Raw genomic sequence first — 22,061 nt, 5'->3', positions numbered from 1 at the left:
TGTGTATAAGAGACAGGTCTCCAGCAGGATCTTGTCTTCCATTCTTATGCTTGATTAATTTGTGATAATTTATCTTCCAAATACAGACTTTTCTTTGTATCTCTCAACTGGCTTTGCAGTGCTAAAGTAAAATAATTGTTAATTTTATCTTGTTCTGTCTAACAACGTATGCTCTAGCTGCCAGACAGAGAAGGAAATGTTTTCACAGTAACCCCACGCATTCCACAACCTGGCCAAAAATCCATAACCAGTTTTCAATCCTACCAGTTTTCAGTCTAGTGTATCCAAAACTTAAAGAAAAATATATGGCTGTCCTGAACCGGTTTTCACACTGATCCCTTTCAACATGGATATTCTTAGATCACTTCTAAACAGAACCCACATGCTGTCTGCTGCTAGCAATTCTAAGCCACTGAAAGAGTGACATCACTTAATTACTAGGGTCAGTTCTTCCTGTCCTCCCAGAATAGAACATATTGGTTTAGAGAAGCTTTTTACTATCCACTTAAAAAAAAAAAAAAAAAAAAAAAAAAAAAAAAAAAAAAAAAAAAAAGAGGTGTGTGCAACAATAGAACACAGTGCAAACCAGTTTGGAATTTTTTCAGGTAGTATCTCCTCCCATTAGTTTCACAGTACTCCTACAGCTTGTGGACATCACATGTTAAAACATACTCACAACTCAGATTCTGTCTGTTCCTCTTGCTTACGCTTTCTTTCTGTTACTTCTCTCTCATGTTGGCCTTTTACAATGTTTCTTCTATGAGCTGCCTGAAAGCTTCTTCCCCCTTTTTTCTTCTGTTTTTATTTGGGATTTTAGGATTGGAAAGCAAAAAGCAAGATTATTAAATCATTGTCTCTGTAAAGAGGTAAACCTGCCTACACTAAATACCTGTGAAGCAACTCTGTTCCATGGAACAACCTGGCAGGAGTGTTTCCCTGCAACCAAATACAAGAGCTCCACACATTGGTAAGTTCTGAATTTCTTTAGTCCTTTCTCTCTTTTTCCTTTTCTAATAGAAGACAAATATCATAAGCACCAGAAAAATGAAGACATTCCAGCTGGTTGGCTAGGGATAGCTTTACACCTTTCAAAAACTTGATTCAACCCAAATGTTCTCTCAGATGCACCCAAGGAAGAAAAGTCTGTGTTCAAGGAACATAGATGGAAAAAGCCTTTTGACAAAAGAAGTAACTACCATATTTAAATCCCCTGTTAAAAAGGCAAGTGTCTTTGGAAAAGATGCTTTTTTTAAGAAAATACCAAAGAAGTTCCTGAAAGAATTATTTGACAAAATGAAGTTCTCCAACTTTTATTCTGTATATATTAGCCAGCCCAGGGCTCCAACCTGTACTAAGAACTAGCATCAACTTCAAGAAAGATCTTCAGTGATACTACTTTCCTCTATAATAAATACATTAAGAAAGCAAAATTATACCTTGTCACCTTCTTGTTCTTCTCCATCATCTTCAGTATCAGAAGCTGATGCAGAACCCACTTTTGCAGCATTTTTCCTTTTTGGTTCAGCCTCTTTCTTTCCTTCCTTTTTGTCAAATTCTTTCTTTGATTTCTCCTCTTCCTTCTGACTTTCCTCTTCTTTTTTCCCTTGCTTTTTGGCCTTTTCTTCCGGTCCTTTTTTCTTTGCCTTCTCCTCCTCATTGACACTAAAACATCAACAGTATTCAGGCATCGTATCCATTATCTTAGTGACTTTAAAACACCACATTCATCTAACTCAGGAAGTTGATTTCTTTTTTTTACCACCAAACACTAAAAATTATGAAGGAGGCTGCATGCCAGGTTTGCTGCTCTGGACTTCAGGAGAACTGCTTGTCAGAGTAGTATGGGATAGAGTAGTATGGGAAAGAGGGGCCCAAGAAAGCTGGCTAATATTCAAGTATCACCTCCTCCAAGCTCAGGAGCAATGCATCCCGACAAAGAGGAAGTCCAGAAAGAATGCCAGGAGCCTGCATGGATGAACAAGGAGCTCCTGGACAAACTCGAACACAGAAAGAAAGCCTACAGAAGGTGGAAGCAAGGACAGATAGCCTGGGAGGAATACAGAGAAACTGTCCAAGCAGCCAGAGATCAAGTTAGAAAGGCCAAAGCCCTGACAGAATTAAATCTGGCCAGGGACTGCAAGGGCAACAAAAAAGGTTTCTACAGGTACACTGGTGATAACAGAAGACTAGAGAAAATATGGGCCCTCTCCAGAAGGAAAAGGTAGACCTGGTTACTGAGATGGATAAGGCTGAAGTACTCAACGACTTTTCTGCCTCAGTCTTCATGAGCAAGTGCTGCAGCCACACTGCTCAAGACACAGAAGACAAAAGTGGGGACTGGAAGAAGTAAGAACAGCCCACTGTAGGAAAAGATCAGGTTCAAGACCATCTAAGGAACCTGAAGGTCCACAAGACCTGTTCATTCATGGGTCCCAAGGAAACTGGCAGATGAAGTGAGAAGTTGTGGTAGTCTAGCAAAGTTCCTGCTGACTGGAAAAGGGGTAACATAGCCCCCGTCTTTAAAAAGGGAAATAAAGAGAACCTGGAGAACAACAGGCTGGTCAGTCTAACCTCTGTGCCTGGCAAGATCATGGAGCAGATGCTTCTGAAAACTATGCTATGGCATGTGGAAAATAAGGAGGTGACTGACGACAGTCAAAATGGTTTCACTCAGGACAAAGAGTGCATGAAGAATTTGGCAGCTTTCTACAATGGGGTTACAGTGTCAGTGAGTAAGGGAAGAGCAACTCGGATCCTCTATGTGCACTTGTGCAAAGCTTTTGACACTATCCCATACTACATCTGTGTCTCTAAATTGGAGAGACATGGATTTGATGGATGACCACATGGTGGATAAGGAACTGGCTGTATGGTTGTGCTTAAAGAGTTGTGGTGAACAGCTTGGTGTCTGAGTGGAGAGCAGTGACAAGTGCTGTTCCTCAAGGGTCAGTGTTGAGGCCAGTGCTGTTTAACATCTTTGTTGGTGACAGGGAATGGGATTAAGTGCACCCTCGGCAAATTTGCCGACAACACCAAGCTGCGGTGCGGTTGACAAGCTGGAGGAAGGGATGTGCCATCCAGAGGGACCTGGACAGGCTCGAGAGGTGGGCCTGTGAGAACCTCATGAAGTTAAACAAGGCCAAGTGCAAGGTTCTGCACACGGGTCAAGGCAATCCCAAGCACAAATACAGGCTGGGTGGTGAGTGGATTGACAACAGCCCTGAGGAGGAGGACTTAGGGGTATTAGTGGATGGAAAACTGACTATGAGCCAGCAATGGGTGCTCACAGCCCAGAAAGCCAACTGTATCCTGGGCTGCATCAAGAGAATCATGACCAGAAGTTCAAGGGAGGGGATTTTTCCCCTCTGCTCCACTCTCACGAGATCCCACCTGTGTACTGTGTTCCGTTCTGGGGCCTCCAGTATAAGGAGGACATGGACCTGCTTGAGCAGGTCCAGAGGAGGCCGCAAAGATGAGGGGGCTTGAGCCCCTCCCTTATGAGGACAGGCTGAGAGAGTTGCAGCTGTTGAGCCTAGAGAAGAGAAGGATCTGGGAAGACCTTATAGCAGCCATCAAGCACTTAAAGGGGGCTACAGGAAGTATGACTAGGGACTCTTTCTCTGGTGGTGTAGTGACAGGAGAAGGGGTAATGGTTTTAAACTGGAAGGAAGTAGATTTAGATGAGATATAAGGAAGAAATTCTTTCCTGTGAGGGTGGTGAGACACTGGAACAGGTTGCCCAGAGAAGCTCTGGCTGCCCCATCCCTGGCAGTGTTCAAGGCCAGGCTGGACGGGGCTTTGAGCAACCTGGGCTAGTGGAAGGTGTCCCTGAACATAGCAGGGGGGTTGGAGCTAGATCATCTTGAAGATGCCTTTCAACCCAAATGATTCCATGACTCTGTGATATACTGAAACTGCGCATCTGCTCATCTATAGAAAACTATGCTAAAGCTCATCTTCAGTTACTAGAACCATTAAGGACTTGACAAAAGAACTGAAGAGAATAAAAACAAAATTTAGGTAACAAATAGTGTTGGAATTCCATCAGAATAGATTTCCGAAACAAAAATGTAAAAAATTCACTGGTTTAGTTTTGCATGATCTTGTCTTGTCTCTTAATGAATATCTTTTTCTCTTCAGTCAGCATACAATTATATAAGGAATTTTGCACAGATTTTACAAGTTAAGAAGGTTAAGATCTTCTGTCTCTTGTTCCAGAAATGTACTACCTTCAGTTACTGTATATTAATTACCTGAGCTGTAAATAACAACATTAAAGCAAACAGTAACTAATACTGAATACTAAGGGGCAAAACCCTGCCAGGAACTTAGTAGTAATTACAAAATTTTAACATAAGGAACAACATGGTTTACAACGAAGCAGCTTTATATTGAGAAACAGAACAGAACACTCACAAGTCACTCTCTGAAAGACAAGGGGGTTTCACCAACTTTGGTCTGCCTCTTGGTTTTGGAACCTTTCCTTCAGAAGCTAGTATATATAGAGAAATAACAGGTTAGTCCACACCCACCATCCACTCCTTGTTCATGACAAAAGATTCTTATTCAGACAGCAGCTATACTTATATCAAAATATATACCCTAACTTTGTTATTTTACAAAATTCAAGCATTGAGTACCAAACTTTAATCAAGATCCCTGAAAAATTAAAGTGTTGGTAGTTTTTTTAGATGACTGATAAATTAAAAACTTTGGTGGTCTCTTAGCCACAGACTCCAACTACCAATTCTTTGTGGTTTTTTGCACTCTGTGCAGTTAGGATGTGTTTCACATGTTGCATAACTAAAATGAAAAAGTCTCAAATGAGAAAATGAGAAGGGCTGAAATTATAGAATGGAAAGAAGTAATTTAGTGTTCACATTTATGCACTCTGACAATAATTTTAGACCTAACATGGGGCTTTCATCACTTTTCTTGACAAACCACTGTCAAGAATTTCTATTCCCACATTACAGTACAGAGCAAAACTTTGCATTTCCTCAGATTCACCATATTGCTAGGAGTAAGACAAATAGCTTATCTGCCTTCTTGGCACTTAAATCCTTTAAATGCTTGTCTAGTGATGCAGTGAATATGTGGTTAGGAAACCTAATACTCAGTAGTTAAACTCCTGTTGGTGTTAGCATGGAGCACTTGAGATGCATGCATCATATCAACACCAGAAAAGGTGTTTTAAAAAGGTATTTTATACAGGAGATGAAAGCATATCTTAAAGATCCAAGATCCTTTCTTGATCTTACAGACAGCAGTTAGTAAAAACAAACAAAAAAATCTGTCAAGGTAAAAACATATTCAGATGTTAAAAATATACCTGTAGTATTTACAATGAAACGAGGTGTGGAGGGTAGCTGTAGTAATACTTAATTTCCTCACAGCTTCCAAGGCAAAAGTAATTAAGTCTAGTTAATTGTGGTTGCATTTTCTAGCAGTAATTTTCATACTGTCAACAGATGCAGATGAGTATAAACTATGTCTCTAGACTAGATGTTCATACAGTGTACTTAACTGCTGCAAGAACTGTTTTTCCAATGTACTAATGATCAATTCAAGAATATCCGCATGCTTACCACAAAAATTTTGATGAATTAAATAATTGCTGCTTTCAAAGAAACAAGCACTGCAGAATTATCAAATGGTTCTAACTATACATTTTAAAACAAGTTATACCTTATTTTAATTTGCCTATCAATGTACACAGACTGCCTGAAACATCTTTTTAAGCAAGTCTCTCCAGCTTTTTTTTTTTTGTTTGTTTGTTACTGTCCTCTGAGCTCCACCTACAGGCTCTGTGTAACCCCAGTTCTTTTCCTTGTGTTATATGGATATTCTAACAGAATTAAAGTATTTTATAGACCTTTAATAAATATAAACACGTTTGTTGAGTAACAACACACAAAGAGATCTTATATCTGTATTTAGCAGCATTCTACAAAGGCACCTTTTCTAAAGGTGATACTTGTACCCAAAACCAACAAGTCTTATTTAGAGGACTGGGCAATAATGCTAACAATTTAAATCTATTTATGTCCCAAATGTATCATCTTAAGATGAGATGTTTTCTCATTACAATCTCTTAGCAAAAACTACCTTTAGCATGAGAAAATACTGTACTCTTTAGCAGAAAGAGAAAACTCCCTCACTAATTCTACTAAACTATTTCTATGGTAAAAAAAATGAATCTTTGGTTTAAAGTTACCTGCTGGTCTTCCTCTTTTGGGGCTTACTTTTGGAGACACTGGCACAGGAGCTACTGCTGCTACTGCCGCCGCCGCCGCCACTGCTGCTGCCGCCACTGCTGCTGTTGCCACTGCTGCTGCTTCCTCAGCTTCAACCTGTTTTTCAGCCTAATTTAAAGAATGAATTTCACAAGTGAGAAAGCACAGGGCACCAATATCTCAATTACTTTATCAAACAACTGTTTTAAACTTCTAGAAATGCATTATTATGGTATTGTTTCTACACATGAAAATTTTTCTGAATTTAGTATAATATATTAAATATCACTAATTTTACCCTCTCCATACCATCACTACCTAATAGTGTAATGTTTCGTGTAATTGCAACCAGCCCTTTCATCTTCAGAACAATAAACTATCTTGGTACAACAAAGGAAAAAGATTATTTGTAAGTATTTTTAAGATCACCATAACAGCATACCAAAACCCATTTTTAAGCATGTAAGTTCATATTTACGCACACACACACAAATACTCTTTCTTTTAGATGCCATCTATCCTAGCTGCATCAAATTATCAAGCCAGTAGATGGAGCTATTCAGAAAAACACCTGCTTCTAGCTCTATAGCAATTACAACGAAAAATTGTACATTGAACTGCACTAACCACACACAAGGACATTCATGTGCATAATCATTTTAGGGAGGTTGGGTTGTAAAGACAGCTAGAACTTATGACAGAAAAATATCTTGATGAAAGGATACATATCTGCTGGAGAACGGCTTGCAGAGAGCAAGGCCATAGCTCCCTGCAGAAGCTGATTGCAGCCACCTGAGGTAAACAGAGGAAAAAACCCAGGGTACAGTGATGATAACAAGGACTGTTAAGTTGGGGCACATTATGACCTTGGGGGTGAGAGGAGAACAGCCCTGGGAGGGAAGCAGAGTCACAGCAAGAAAGATGTTTATGCATACCAGAGATGCCACGAGGGGCTGGGATATTATAATGTGACCTTTTAGATGTACCCAATGGCTGAGATATTATAATGTAGTTTCTTAAATGTATCCAACAGAGTTGCAAGTAGTGTATTGTAGAATGCTTATATAAGGTGTGATTTCTTTCAATAAAGTGAAGCTTGCTCTATCATTCACATTGAATCGGCTGCTTGCTTCCTCCGCCTGCCGCACATATCTGCCAGCAGAAACATTCCATATCCATACATACAAAGAATTGAGAAAAATTCAAACTGGAGAAAACATTCACATAGTGTCCTGGATACAGGAGCATCAGCTGGCAGAAACACAAAAGTTATAGGCAAATACATATTTATCTTAATATTCTTTGTGGACACCTATAATAAAAGGCAATTTGAAAGAACAGAGACAAACTTTAATCAAGAACAGTGTAGAGTTACATCTCTTATCAACTGTGCTTTCCATCAGCCTACAGAAAGGTTGTTTAAATCACAGAATTATCTAGGTTGGAAAAGACCTACCTAGTCCAACAAATGACAGCAAAATACCTGTTAGAATGTTTTTTCACAAATTGAGGGGAAAAAACACACCATGCTTTTTAAGGAAAGTAAGAAATGCATTCAGTCATATAACTGCACAGCCAACCCTCCTTTCTGAGACACGCACACACCACACACCCATTGAAATACTATGTTTTTCTGTTCAGCAATGGCCTGCAGTAATGCAAATTCCTGGTTAAACCCCTTGCCACACACAGCACATGCCAACATAAGACTGTCAGCTGAAGCCAGTAAATGTTGACAATGTTCATAGGCCTAGTGCCTTATGATGCAAAAAAACCCCAAAACCCTTATGTCAAACAAAACAAAAGAAAAAACACCACAACCACAGGATTTGACTGTTTTTTTGAAAAAAAAATGAGATTTTTTTGTGTGTGATCTGTGAGGCTTCTCTCCCATTTACAAGCTGCAATCACATGTATGCACGGTCAGACACTCTTTCAACTTCTTGCTGTTTCAGAACAGCATCTTTGATTTTTATTTTAGATTTTTATAAAATTTCTTTTATTAAAGAAGGCATTCTTTAAATTCTGGTTTTAAAATATTCAGGTCATTTGTGTATGAGCATCCAAACATGTATCTTTCTTTTTTGTGGAGGAAATGATACTCAGAATGCTACTTACCTGTGACAACCATACTAAGGTTACTTCACATTCATCCCCATCCCCGCTGTCAGCACTAATGTTACAAGATAAATGGTTTCAAATTAAAATTAAACTGTGCCCCACTTTAATCTAGTTTTTAGTTGGATCAGTGCCCTGATCTGGCTTGCTGTGTGACCACATGAACATTAATGCTAGAGCATGCTGAGCAAGCAGGTTAAACTGACTCTTTCAAAGTAACTCCAACTTTTCCCAGGTTGAAGACACTACAAAATCACAATCTCATTAAAGAGGTGAATATGTCAGGTGTTACTTCAATGTAAGGAAGAAGTTCAAATGATTTTTCAGAGCTTCAAAACAGACTATTTTAGTAGCAACAGTTTATATATTCATTTTTCTTACATGCAAGGGACTGTTTGGGAAAACATGGGAACTCCCTACTCTACATTAACTTCAAATAGAATTAAGACTTGCAAAACACCCTCTTGGAAAACTTTCATTCCTACAAATCTTTCAGCCATCTGAAAGGGGGAAGGAGGGTCTCAGGCACTTAAGAATTACACATAATCTGTCATTAAAGAAAGTAAATATCCAGTATCATCACATCCAAAAATTCCAGTAAGGTGAAGTAATTCAACATATTGTTACCTTTCTTTTTCTTCCTCTTCTAGCAACTTTAAGAATAGAAGCATCATTTGTTTTCACCACATCCTGTGAAGATTAAAAAATGGTGCTAAGAGTCTTAACAAAACAAAGATGTATTTTAAATTATTCTTATTTTTTTTCCACAACTGAAGCCTCTGGCACATAATTTAGACAAGAATCCTGTAATGCATATGAAGACACATCCTATTTTTCAATTATTAAAATCCAGATTATCTGGTAATCAGGATAGTCTTTAAATCTGCTGGAACTTTTTATCTAGTGCTTTAAAAAAGTACATTTGCAATGCAGAGTAAGTGAGAAAAACCACACTGTTTTAAGTGAACTTACACACAGCCAGACTAAAATAGTCCTTTCTGAAGACTTCAATTCCTGTTAGCTTCAGTGAGAGGTATAATCATGAGTGAATACACATGAGGTTTGATATAGTTAAACAGCTGTAGCTGTTAGTTAGCTGTAGCTAACTAACTGTAGCTTCTTAATACTCAGTAATATATTTACATCAATAAGCGTAACATTAAGATATTCTTCAGTACATAGAAAAAGCTTTCACATACTTCTTTACTGTTTTTTTCAGAAGGTAGATCACCACCTTCTTTTGATATTTCCATCTCCTTTTCTTCTGTTTCAGCTTCTGTAGGTAAGTTACTCTCTCCTTTAGGAGATAACTGCAAAGGGATTAAACAGAGAGTAGAAAAAATACATTAAAAATATAGTGAAAAGAGAACAACATGCTAATAACCATCAGGCTACTTTTAATTTTAAATAGTTTAAATCTGTAGATACACCCCTTTCTGAGGTACACATTAAAAGCCTAAGGCAGAACCATTTTCTCCAGTACACAATTGCAGATGATTGTCAGAATAGGTCAAAATACAGCAATCTACTATGGTGAACTTAAATTTCACTTTGTGTTCAAGATAACGTAACTACACTTTTCACAATATCACCAGTACATGAGTGCTATGTGTTCATGCCAACATTCAAGATTCATTTGTATCACTGTTTATTTGTTATACATAGATGGGTATCCAAGTTGCAGACTGCATTTAGCAAAGAGTATCATTCTACTCAACAAAGACTTAAGATAGTAAACAGACATAAGAAGTTGTTTTCTCATGTGAGAGTAATTAGTGATAACTGGTGTAATCTAGCCTATACTTTTTTTCTGATTTTGTTGGGGTTTTTTTTAAACTTTAAGATACTAGTTTTCAATTTAGGTGAGCAGTTAAGACTTGAAAAATCAAGAGTTTGTAATGATTTACTTGAAAATAATCAACACTTCCTTGCAGTCTATGTATGTACATGTTGTTTAGATATTCAGTTCATTCACTCAACTTCAATTTATTGATTGTCCCACCAGAAAGACCCTTTTGTGAAATTCCCTTTTAAAGGAGCTAAAATTTCAACACTGAACAAAGCAACTCGGGCACAAGGCTATCAATGCAATATTCCCAACTACTTGAAGATGTGTTGTTGTAGTTTAACACCAGCCAGCGATTAAGCTCCAGGCAGCCACTCACTCACTCCCCACTGCTCCCAGTGAGATGGGGAGAAAAATCAAAAGAAAAGGTAAAATTTGTGGGTTGAAATACAACCAATTTAATAACTAAAATAGAATAAAATATAACAATTGTCATGAAAAGGAATATAACAAAGACAAAAATAAAACCCAAGAAAAGACAAGTGATGCACAATAGAACTGCTCACCACCCACTGCCCAAGTGGCAATCTGCAGCCCCACCCCAGCCAACTCCCCCCCAGTTTATATACTGAGAAAAACACTCTGTGGTATAGAATATTCCTTTGGCTAGTTCAAATCACCTGTCCTGGCCACGCTCTCTTACAACTTCATGTGCACCTGTTCACTGGCAGAGTGAAAGGATTTAAGGAAACTGAAAAATCCTTACCCTAGGATAAGCACTGCTTAGCAACAACTAAAACACTGGTGTGTTATCAACATTATTCTCACACTAAATCCAAACCACCACACTATAGCAGCTGATAGGAAGAAAATTATCCCAGCCAAAATCAGGACAATGCCTAATTCAAACTGATTCGTATTATCTGTTCAGTCAAGTACACTGAAGAACCCTTTCAGCACAGACAGAAACTAATGTTCTGTTAGGCTTTTCAAGAAAAACTGTCACAGTTAAAACAGTCAGTCATACTTGTCTATGATATTAAAGCCTTCAAAAACAGAAAGGGAAACAAAATTAAATCTTGGTGTTCACTTCCACATTCTCCTGCCTAGGATGTACCGTAGGAATTTAGTTTTTACAATTTAGAAATATAGACTGGTAAAGAAATTTATTTTCAAAAACATGTATAGCAGCTTAGGAGTACAGAGGACAAAAATATTACTATTTGTATGTCTGAAAAGAAGCAAAGACAAGGCAATTACAACAGTAAAACACGATTATTTAAGTAAAAACTTGGCAATACAATTTTGACTGGTAGAACAAAACACAGTCACTTACTTTTGGTACAGAAGCCTTTCTCCTTTTGGCTCCTGTTTTTTCTTCACTCCCCTCAGCAGGCTCCTGAACAGTTTCTTTGACAGGAGTGTTAATGGCTGGATGGGACTTCAATATAAAAACACCAAAAATTAGATCTAAACCCCTTCCTGAACTACAGACTAATGATACTGAGAGGTGTTCTGCCACATGTATGTTACTGAAGAAAGCATCATGATAAGGAAACCCTTATTAGAACTACAACAATATTAAAATATATCTTATTTCATTAATTTCCACGTTTCAGTTTAAACTGCATTCTCATTATCAAACTTTCAAGCTCTGATGCTATAATAACTTATTTTCACACTAAAAATACTGCAATAAGGTTTTTCTTATGTATAATTAGAAAAAAAAAGTTTGGTCAAATACAACTTGTGATGCCACTGCATTTTTAAATGAGCTATAACCCTAAGTGAGCCAACTACCTGTTCCTGAAAAGATGGGCAGGAAAAAAAGTTATCATAAAGGCTAAAGAATTAAAGTTAAAAACATAAAGAAGGTGAAGCCAAAATGACTGGGTTTTATTCCATTACACTGTGGATAGCATTCTCACTCTTAAATATTAGCTCCTTCAAACAAAGCTGGCAAAACTCCCAATGCTTTAATTTTTCCCCCACTGAGGAAGTGGTTTTGGATTTAAGCCCAAGCCACAAGCTCCCTTCTGCCCTCCACCTCTCTTACTAGCAGTTAGAAGCAACATCTGCAAAGAATAAGTACTGCTTTCAGAACATTCCAGCCAGTTCTGGCAGTTAAACAAAAAATGTGGCTCTCAGAAGGACTTACCAAGACAAAATATGCCAGTAAAAGGACAGAAAATAAAAAAAATTGCAAGTGAATCCCTCTGTATGAGTAGCTGACAAGTCTGTCACTTTATCTTGTAACCAGAATAAAAGCTCAATTTTGCCAATATCTCCACGTGATTTACCCACTCCCCTCCGACCTTACCTGCTGTGTGGCCAAACACAAAATTATCCACTCACCCTGAATTTTTAGGCTTTGACAACTGAATGTCTTCCCTGCTACTGGCCAGTAACTGTGCTGTACTTTAAGAATCTTCTTTTAAAAAGAAGAATTTTATGTAGATCAAATATAGATATCAAGGAATATCTTAAGACATGTTAATTCATCTCCAAGACCTCAGCTAAAAAATCTGTCCATTCACCAATGTGTACTGAATACTGCAGCATACTAGTAAGTGTAATACACTATTCTATTTTAAAATATTGTTTGAAAAATAGTGTCTTCACTTATCAGTATACTTATGTTACCTTTACTCTCAGTCTTCATAACCAACTACTTGTCTTCAATATTGAGATCACTCACTGCCTACACCGATCCTTTCTCACACGCTGCACCAGGGAAAACAGTTGGTGGTTACTGGTGTTTGGAACCTGTATGAAACCCAGTCTGGGGCTGTCCTGAAGCTAGTCACAACCCATCCCAGCTGGCTTGGCAAAAGGCAAACTGACCCACAGCATGCACCAAACTGCGCTGACTAGAGCGCCTCTGCCAACACAACTACAGGAGGGAGAGTCACCGAGGAGAAGAGCAGCTGCCCAAGAAGAATCAAAGAGATGCCGCAGAAGTGGGATGCACACAAAGACATGCATGCAGAGCATGAGGGACACCAAGGCAAAAGAGATGCTAGTGCAGAAGGGATGCTGGAAAGGGAAGACACGTGAGGAGTCACCCAAGCCAGGCTCCAGCCCCAATGAGTTGCCTGAGCAGGGACAGAGAGGAGCCAGAAGGGACAGCTCTGAGGGGACTGTAGCCTATGGAGAAGTACACAACTGAGTCACTAAGAAGCAAGCAACAGCAAAAGCAAAGTAACCACTACAAACCAGCCTCTGTCCCCTGTGCTGCCACTGTCTCAAAGGGACCGTCTGTGGTGTGTGGTGAGGAGACGAGACCAGCGAGGGGGGAGCAGAGATGGCCAGAGGGAAACTGAGGCATGTTTCTCTAAGTGTTTGTCTTTGTTTCTCATTATCAGAATCAGTAAGAAAAAGCTTACACCAATTGGCTAAATTGTGCCAAATTCCCTGATACGAGTCTTTTCTTGCCTGTACCATACCCCTCTTTGCTAAAGATGGGAAGGTGGGGACTCAGAAGCCAATTTTAGCCACCCTGCTACCCTTAAAACAGGTATAAGGTTCCTCATAAACTTCAAATAAAACTTGCTTTTAACAATGCATAGCACAGGATAAAAAGAGGTGGCTATCAAAAGAAAGGCTTTCTGAAGTTAAGGTAAGGTGTCAATTCAGAAAAGTTGCACAAGTCTACTGCATTACTTCATTAATTCTGTAATTCAGTCCGGTCCAACCCTTCTGTTCAAGCAGGGCCATCATGCTGGCTGACCAGAACCATGTCCAGATAGCTTCTGAATATCTCCTAAGATGGAGACTCCAGAGCCTCCCTGGACAACCCGTGCTAGTGCTTGGTCACCCTCACAGTGCAAAGGTATTTCTTGATGCTCAAAGGGAACCTCCTGTATTTCAGTTTGTGCCCACTGCCTCTAGTCCTGTCACTGGACACCACCAAAAAGAGCCTGGCTCTGACTCTTTGCAACCTCCCTTTAGGTATTTGTATACATTGATGAGATCACCCCTCAACTGCCTGGTGCTGAACAGTCCCCGCTCTCTCAGCCTTTCCTCACAGCAGAGATGCTCTAGTCCATTTTTGTTGCCTTTCATGGACTCTCTCCAGTATGTCTGTATCTCTCTTGTACTGAGTAGCACAGAAATGGACACAGTACTCCAGTTAAAATAACCCTATTAAGAAAAGTTTCTTCTTCCAGAAACTTTTTTTTTTTAAAAAAGAAATAGTGGGGAAAAAATATTAAAGAACAACCCCATTGCTTTAGACAGAACCCGAGCAGTTCATGGAAAGACCCTGTGAAAAAGCTGTCACCAAAGCTGAAGTGAATGGAACTCAAAAGGTAGAAAGGACTACATGGTAGAAAAGCTGCTAGACAAAGAAAACAGTCTGTATCTATCTCTTGACAGCATGTTTTGTGTATTTCCAATTGGAAATATATTTAGGAATCTCTGAGATGCTATAAAGGCAACCCAGAGCACTGCTCAATTGAAGTTACCGATTCCTGCTGTGAAACAAAAATATTAGATAAAGCTTGTTAACGTTGATTGTTTATATCCAGATTTTCACGTTGTTAGAATGACTGGTAACATACAACTCAGCTATGGTTCACAATGACCTCAGCCATCCACAGAGTATATCTCCTGCACACTCACAAAAAAACCCAGCAGGAAGGTATACTGACTCATATTTTGTGGTAGCAAAAATAATCTGTCCCTTATTAATACAACCCTTCCCAGTGTGATGAGGGGATTAGCATCTTTGCATATCCCAGAGCAGAAAAGGTGTACATCTGGAGTACATCTTACCTCTCGACTTTACTTCAGAAACTCTCTAACTCTTTATCCACATTCTCCTTCAAGCTAGAAACACACTTGTGATATCTTATGAAACAGGGATTAACTGCTGCTGAAATGGCAATCTGGCATGTCATATAAAAGCAGCAAATACCACCAAAAAATACCAATTCTTTATTATTACTGCAGCATTGCCTAGAAGGCCCAATATGGGATCAGGGCCCAGTGTACACAGCAAAACCAAGAGGCTACAGAATGTTCAGAGCAGACAGGGAAAGACAAAAATGAGCAAGACAATTTCTTTTGTCTTCAGATTAAATTTGGGTCTTTTTATGGGTAGCACTGCATAGCTCCAGTTTAAGCTTAGACTATTTACCAAGAGGACAAGAAACAAGGAACTACTTACTGATAGACAAAAACTGAATCAAGTCATGTGACAGTTTGGGGCCAAAAGGCAGGCATCCCATTGCTTCCAACCACTGGAAGGAAAATACTATATGCTATGAAAGCACGTACTGAAATCTTACAAGGATACTTGCTGAGAAAAGCGCTTGGGTTTAGAAGACAGAAAGAAGCAGTGTGACTGAGATTCCAAAAAACCAAACACTTCTCAAGCACAGTCATACAGTTCCAAAGATAAGTATTTTAGAAATGTATATAGTTATAAATGAGCGTGTGTATGTATGTATCTATCTATCTATCTATCTATATCTATAATAAAACTTGGTATGTACTGTAAAAAGTGTTAAACATTTAGCCTTGTGCTCTGAAACTGTCAGTATGTTCCCTCATGAGCTCACTAAAATGAGCCGATATCCCCAGTTACACACCACCCTCATCTCTTATGCTATTAATACTAGAGACCAAGTAAAAAAAAAAAATTAAAAATGGTCTAACCCACAGTTAAACAGCAGCAATAACTCCTTACTCTACAGCAGTGAAATACTCACTGCGTTTTTTCCCCAACAGTATAGCAACAAAGATTTGCAGACTGCATAACTTACCTGCTGATGAGAGAACTTCACTTTGGGATTGTTGTCAATTTCCCACAACCCTTCATTAAAACCCTTTCTTTTATTTGGTTTGCCATATTTATCTTTATTTTCAGCATAAGGAAATATGTCTTTTGGTCCCAAAAATGCCCTTAAAGAGAATAAGAACAAAAAGAACAAAATTGCACATTTTAAACAGTTCACCTTTTCAAGCAAGTAAGCACCAAATGTTATTAAGACATGAAATTCATTACTACTGCAACAACTAGTTCAGCTACGTAAGTGTCTTTAGTTCTCTCAACTTTTGTCTTCAACAGCCCAAGTTTTCCATTACTACCACCACACATATAGACCCCCTCCTAACCAGGGTGCTGAGTGTCTGAGCAAGAAACAGCTAATGCTGCATCTTAAGATTGCAGCCGATACAACAACCAACCACTGTGAACTAGAACAATTAAAAACTGAGTAGTTTCCAAACAAAAAGAAAGAGCAATTGCTTCCTTGGAAAAAAAAAACAACCACCAACAAACAGACTTAAAAGTATAAAGAATCCTTCAATCTGGACAATGTAAGGAAAGAAAACAATTTAAAGGAGAAGACATTGCTCCAAGCTAACACAGAAAACTTTCAAAGTTATTAAACTAAAAATAATCCAGTTAAAATACAAAATTTAATAATTTTTAGTGTATTTGACATGAAAAAGTAACACTAGCATATGCTGACTACCCACATCTTTGTAAGAATGCTATGTAATTCAGCATTAATTCAGTAGTTTTTCAGTGTGTGGCAATAGGGCCTCCATTTGATTTACTGAACTTAACCAATAAAAACTTTAAACTGTTTCTTAAGTTTCTCCTCCAATCCTTTTCTTGATGAAGTAAACATTAAAAATATTTGATTTTTATTTAAGCTACTCTTGTAGTAGAGGTCTTAACACTGCCTGTGTATCTTTGCCAGTTAAACACCACTCCAGCATATCACTACCCCTACAGTAAACTCTGTAACTAAAGCTTGTAGCCGAGTAGCTTTTCTCATATGTCAAAGTCATAGGATCCACACTTCCACTAGCTTCTAAGTTAAACTTGAGAAACCAAGGTAACATAGGATTGACAACCAACATTCTGTTTTTTGCTGAAGAACAAAGACTTTAATTCCTGCTCGACTTTCATGAACTTTCAATTTAGGATTTCACTGTAGCAATCAACATATTGCTAACAGAAACACAAGGCTTTGGTGGTACATTCTTATTTTCACTCTGTGACTAGACACACGCAGATACTTGCTTGCTGAAGGTCAGATCATGGAAAAGTTAAATAGATACTTCTAAACCCCACTCTCCTATTTTGTTCATCATCTTTAAAACACGAGCTCCTTGAGACTTACAACCTACTAAACAAAAAACCCCACACCATGTTATAATCTAGAAATCTTAAGCATTTCCTCCTCCAGCAGTAAAAACACTTACCTACATGTACAAACTATCAAGTAAGCCACTGTGACAGGTCAGGCTACAAATCACCCACTGCTTTGCAAGAGATGGTTGGATATATAGAGGATTCAGCCACTGTGGGAAACATACACCTGCAAGGCCTACTTGACCAGACCAGAAGGATGGAGAGGAAGACAAACAGAAACTGGGAGACACAAGAATAGGAAACATTGCCTTCCTTCTTCCCTATGCCCTGAAGAGAAGCATTTTCCCCAGGTCTGTAAGCATCTATCCATATTGCTCATAAAAAACACCAAACCCTGGCTGTGAAAGGGTCATGTAGCTTATTGGGTCACTGTAGTTAAATGCCCATGTACTAAAACAAAAATCAAACAAGAAAATTGAATGAAGAGAGATTAACACACAGCATCCAGAAACTAGAGTTCAGTGCAACCTTCTGTTTGTCTGTTACCAATCAAAATTTGCACTGATGTGATTTACTGGCACAACAGATACAAGTAAAGCTTTTATTAAAATAGTATCTATTTTATTATTGTCTTTTAGGGAAGGGTTGCTGCATGAAGACAGTATGGAAATAAACCAAACCTCAACCAAATTCCCAAAGCATACTTTAAGAAGCATGTATCTGTTCACTGCACACAGACAGCAACACATGTAGTTCTGTTTCTACAAAACTTAGTGAAAATCAGCCATAACAGTCTATACTTGTTTACAGTGAAACGAAAAACTGAATTAATAGTACTCTTAAAAGTAAGAATTATTCAAGCTAGCCTGGTTTTCACTTTCTCCACAACTCCTTTTCCTACTATAACCATCCACACAGTTAGAAAATGTCATCCTTTATAAGAAGGACTTTTTAGCATGATTAAACTCATCATCTGGATATTCAGAGTTGCCACTACTTACAGTAAGATAGGCTGTATATGTACAGGCTACTAACATGATGGATGTATATAGTGTCTAATCTCACGCAGGTATGTAACTTGGAGAAGCCCAGCAGAGAACAAATTTACCAAATTTATCTTATTTCCCAAGAAAAAGTACATTCTTGATGGATCACTAAGTCATTATTTACAGCTACAAACCTAAAAAAAAAATTACATGCCATGGAATAGCATTCTTTTTTACCAGATCTGCTCCTTCCTATTGTTACTTACAGGTATCTGCTGTAAGCAACAATAAGTAAAAAAAACAAGCATGCGACTTTCACCTGCTACCACTCTAAGGAACACAAGGTACATGACATGCTTAAAGAACAAATGCCATAAGACAGCTGGGTCATGGAGCATCCTGTACTTGTATACAAACCAGAGACAAGACATTTCTCATATATTGTTCCGAACTCTGAAATGTAGTAACCCTGAATCTACAGCCTAACAAAAAACAGATCACAGTAAAACTTTGTTTTGTAACAGTATCACTGTAACTGTAAACTGTAAATTCACTGTAAACAAGTATAGACTGTTATGGCTGATTTTCACATTGAAATAGACATTTCAAATTTACCCATGTACACCACAAAACCCCCCTTTCCAAACTCAATCATATCTTAGGAGCATAAGCTAAATGTAAGATTGGCCATGATGCTTCTCAAAATTTGCTAAGTTAATTTTAAAGCTTTAAATAAGGCGTTATTTCACTCTCCATTATATGTGATCTTCATCCCTTAACTTATTTACAACTGCACAAAGCCCCAGTAGAATCCAGAATGATATGCACATTACCTAGGGCACGATCAAAGCAATATTGTGCTTTCAGCTGCCAAAAAAAAAAAAAAAAAAAAAAAAAAAAAAAAAAAAAAAAAAAAAAAAAAAGGTAGTTGGGGAGGAAAAAAAATAAGAAAAAGGTAGTCTGCTGCATTGTTTAAAATTAAAGCAATTTCAATAGATATTATTAAATAAGATGAAGAAAAAAAAAAGCAAGGCCTTTCCAGAAAATGCAATAAAGAGTACTTGCACACAGAACTTCTATCTCTGACCTGCTTACATACCATTTGCCATTTTATTATGAAAAAAAGTAGAATTAAAAGCACACCATTACAGGTATTGGTTCTTTTTGATTAAAAAAACCAAACAAACCACACAAATCAGACAACAAATATATCACTAAAATGGAAGTCTGCTGATATCACTAAAATGGAAGTCTGCTGTAGTTCAACCCCTGCCAGCAACTAAGCATCACACAACTCCTTGCTCACTCCTCTGTACTCCCAGTGGGATGGGAAGAATTGAACAAAAGTAAAACTCACAGCTTGACATAAGACCATTTTAATAACTAAAACAGAATAAAATACTATAAAAACTACAACAATAATAAAATACAATACTAATAATTATTGTAATGGAAATGAGTATGATATAAAGAGAAATAAAATCTAAAGAGAAAATATAAAGAGAAATAAAAGACAAGTGATGCACAGTGTACTTGTTCACCACCTGCTGACTGACATGCGAGCAGTGATCTCCCAAGTTTGCGTACTGAGCATGACATCCTATGGTATGGAATATCTCTTTGCCTAGTCTGGGTGACCTGTTCTGGCCATGCTCCCTCCCAGTTTCTTATGCACCTGCTCACTGGCAGAGCACGGGAAACAGAAAAATCCTTACTTTAGGATTAAGTGCTACTTAGCAACAACTAAAACAGTGTGTTATCAATATTACTATAACACTAAATTCAAACCACAGGACAGTACCGGCTACTAGGAAGAAAATTAACTCTATCATAGTTGAAACCAGGACAAAGTCTTAGAAATCTACACTAGGACAACCAGTCATGCTATAAACATGATAATTTTCAAAAAGACAGAACTGCATAAAATCCAGCATATTTTCAAGCAAATATTGTATGACTGTAAAATGCTAACATTGCTGAAAGTATCTGCATAAAGCTAACTGTACTTCCTCATTTTTCTCTCCAGATCTTACAGAAAAAGCAACACCTACAATCCCATACCTCTCCAGAAAAAAAAACAAAACAACCAAACAAAAACCCCCAAACCCAATACATGATTATTTGTTTCTCAAATCTTGTCTATTTCATTGTTCTCAGCTTTACTTCACTCTCTTTGAGAATATATTATTGAGAATTTTGAGGATATACAGGATTACAACTGAAGTCCATTACTGAAGAAAAACATATCAGTCATACCATCGTGAGTCGGATTTTTTTTACTTTTGATGAGGAAAGTGTACATGGTACAGTTATAATCTACCATTCCCGTGAATAGCTGAAGCAAATACTAGAGAAGCATATCTTGTCAAAAGTGATTAGTTTAGGAAGAATTCATCTGCTATTGAATACTATAGTTTAAAATAACTACAGTCTGACAAGCCATTAACTTCTTGTTATGGCATTCTACAATGAAAAAAAAACAATGACCCTTAAATATAAAGGACTTACGTCTCATGGGTGCCAAAAAAGAAAATAGGCATTTTATTCGTAGGAGGCTTTACTGCTCCATCAGGAACTTCATCCACCTAAGGGAAAGACAGATTAAGTCAAGTAACAGTTAAGAACAGTCTAGGAGAAAATAAGTTAAAGTGTTAAAATGTTAAAAAAGAAAAAAAAAAAAGTCTTGAGAGAATTAAAACAGGCCTCAAGACCTCTTTTTAACTATATGTTAAAAAATACAGCAGAATCAAAACCAATATTAGCAGCAATAGGAAATGGCAACATCTCTCATGTTACAGCAACACTTTCCACATGATCCCTTTCTAAAAAAGGACACACATGATGTGCTACAGGTAAAAGGCACAATTCAACTACATCCAAGCACCACCCTCCTTCAGCATAAACGATAGCCTTCCTACCCTTATGCTAAGCTGGTAATTTGCCCAAGCCCAAATGTCAAGCGCTACAAAAAGGAAAAGTCAGTAAAGTTTTTAAAAAACAATTCTTAAGCCAGCATTTTAGTTGGGTACATCATAATTAGACTTTTAGCTACATTTTCACGACTGTCCAATGACCTACTGCAGTCACAGAACTTGCCATGCCTCTTGCAAGTGAGCACGGAGAACGCAAAAAAGGACAATTTATCACATACACTTAGCTTAGTCTACAGAATGCGCTGTAGTAACTGCTGACTATAAAAGTAAAAAGTAACCCTATAATTTCACGGTTTTCTTTCGTCAAAAAAGAGCAGTTATTTAGGAACAGTACTTTTGTACAGTCAGGTGCTTCCACAGTCCCAGCGTCATGCTACCACCCAGAAGTCTTCATCTCTAGAAGCCAAACTACGAAATTAGGACAACTAACGACTACTGGAGGAAGAAGCGACTTTCGGACAAGCGTAAGGCAGCAGCAGCACACCGGAGTGCCGGGCCGGAAGCCGCTTGCCAGCGGGGGGGCGCGGTAGCGCCCTCCCCCTCACAGGGTGCGGGGGGTCTGGAGAATCAACGCGGCTTAACCGCACCGCTGCTCGCGGTGTCCGAGACCGCCGATGGCAACACAAAGCTCGTACGGCTGGAGGGGAGCGGAGGAAGCGGGTGCAGAACAGCGCGGAGGGCGGGTACGGAGCGGGAGAGCGTCGCGGCCTGCGAGGGAGTGGGGGGGGCGGGTGCCTTACCCTGGCTGGCCAATGGGGATAACCTTTCATCTTGGCAAAGATCAAGTCTCCGGGTTTGAAATCTCGGCTCATGTTTTCTCAGCGACGTTTCTCTTGCCGCCAGGCGAACTGTGCCGAGGGGAGGGGTCTGCACCTCCAGCTCCTGTCTCTT

At 38.5% G+C, this 22,061-nt stretch overlaps 1 protein-coding gene across 1 annotated transcript in view; it reads right to left on the bottom strand.

Annotated features, from left to right (window-relative positions):
- The window catches only part of PSIP1 (PC4 and SFRS1 interacting protein 1), a 37,077-nt gene extending 15,026 nt beyond the window's left edge, over positions 1–22,051 (bottom strand). The window contains exons 1-10 of the mRNA XM_026866427.1: positions 21,911–22,051; positions 20,746–20,822; positions 15,909–16,047; positions 11,477–11,581; positions 9,554–9,664; positions 8,982–9,044; positions 6,218–6,365; positions 4,417–4,492; positions 1,437–1,662; positions 677–795 (exon numbers count right to left, since the gene is read on the bottom strand). Coding sequence (XP_026722228.1) covers positions 677–795; positions 1,437–1,662; positions 4,417–4,492; positions 6,218–6,365; positions 8,982–9,044; positions 9,554–9,664; positions 11,477–11,581; positions 15,909–16,047; positions 20,746–20,822; positions 21,911–21,982 — 1,136 coding nt within the window. The 5' untranslated portion in view covers positions 21,983–22,051. The remainder of the gene's footprint in view (positions 1–676; positions 796–1,436; positions 1,663–4,416; positions 4,493–6,217; positions 6,366–8,981; positions 9,045–9,553; positions 9,665–11,476; positions 11,582–15,908; positions 16,048–20,745; positions 20,823–21,910) is intronic.
- Between the last annotated feature and the right edge of the window lie 10 nt (positions 22,052–22,061).

Source organism: Athene cunicularia (genome assembly GCF_003259725.1).
Source record: "Athene cunicularia isolate RWA chromosome Z unlocalized genomic scaffold, athCun1 chrZ_part2, whole genome shotgun sequence".
In the NCBI taxonomy this organism is placed as follows: Eukaryota; Metazoa; Chordata; class Aves; order Strigiformes; family Strigidae; genus Athene; species Athene cunicularia.
The sequence above is the reverse complement of the archived record's forward strand: the minus strand, read 5'-3'. Positions and strand labels throughout refer to the sequence as shown.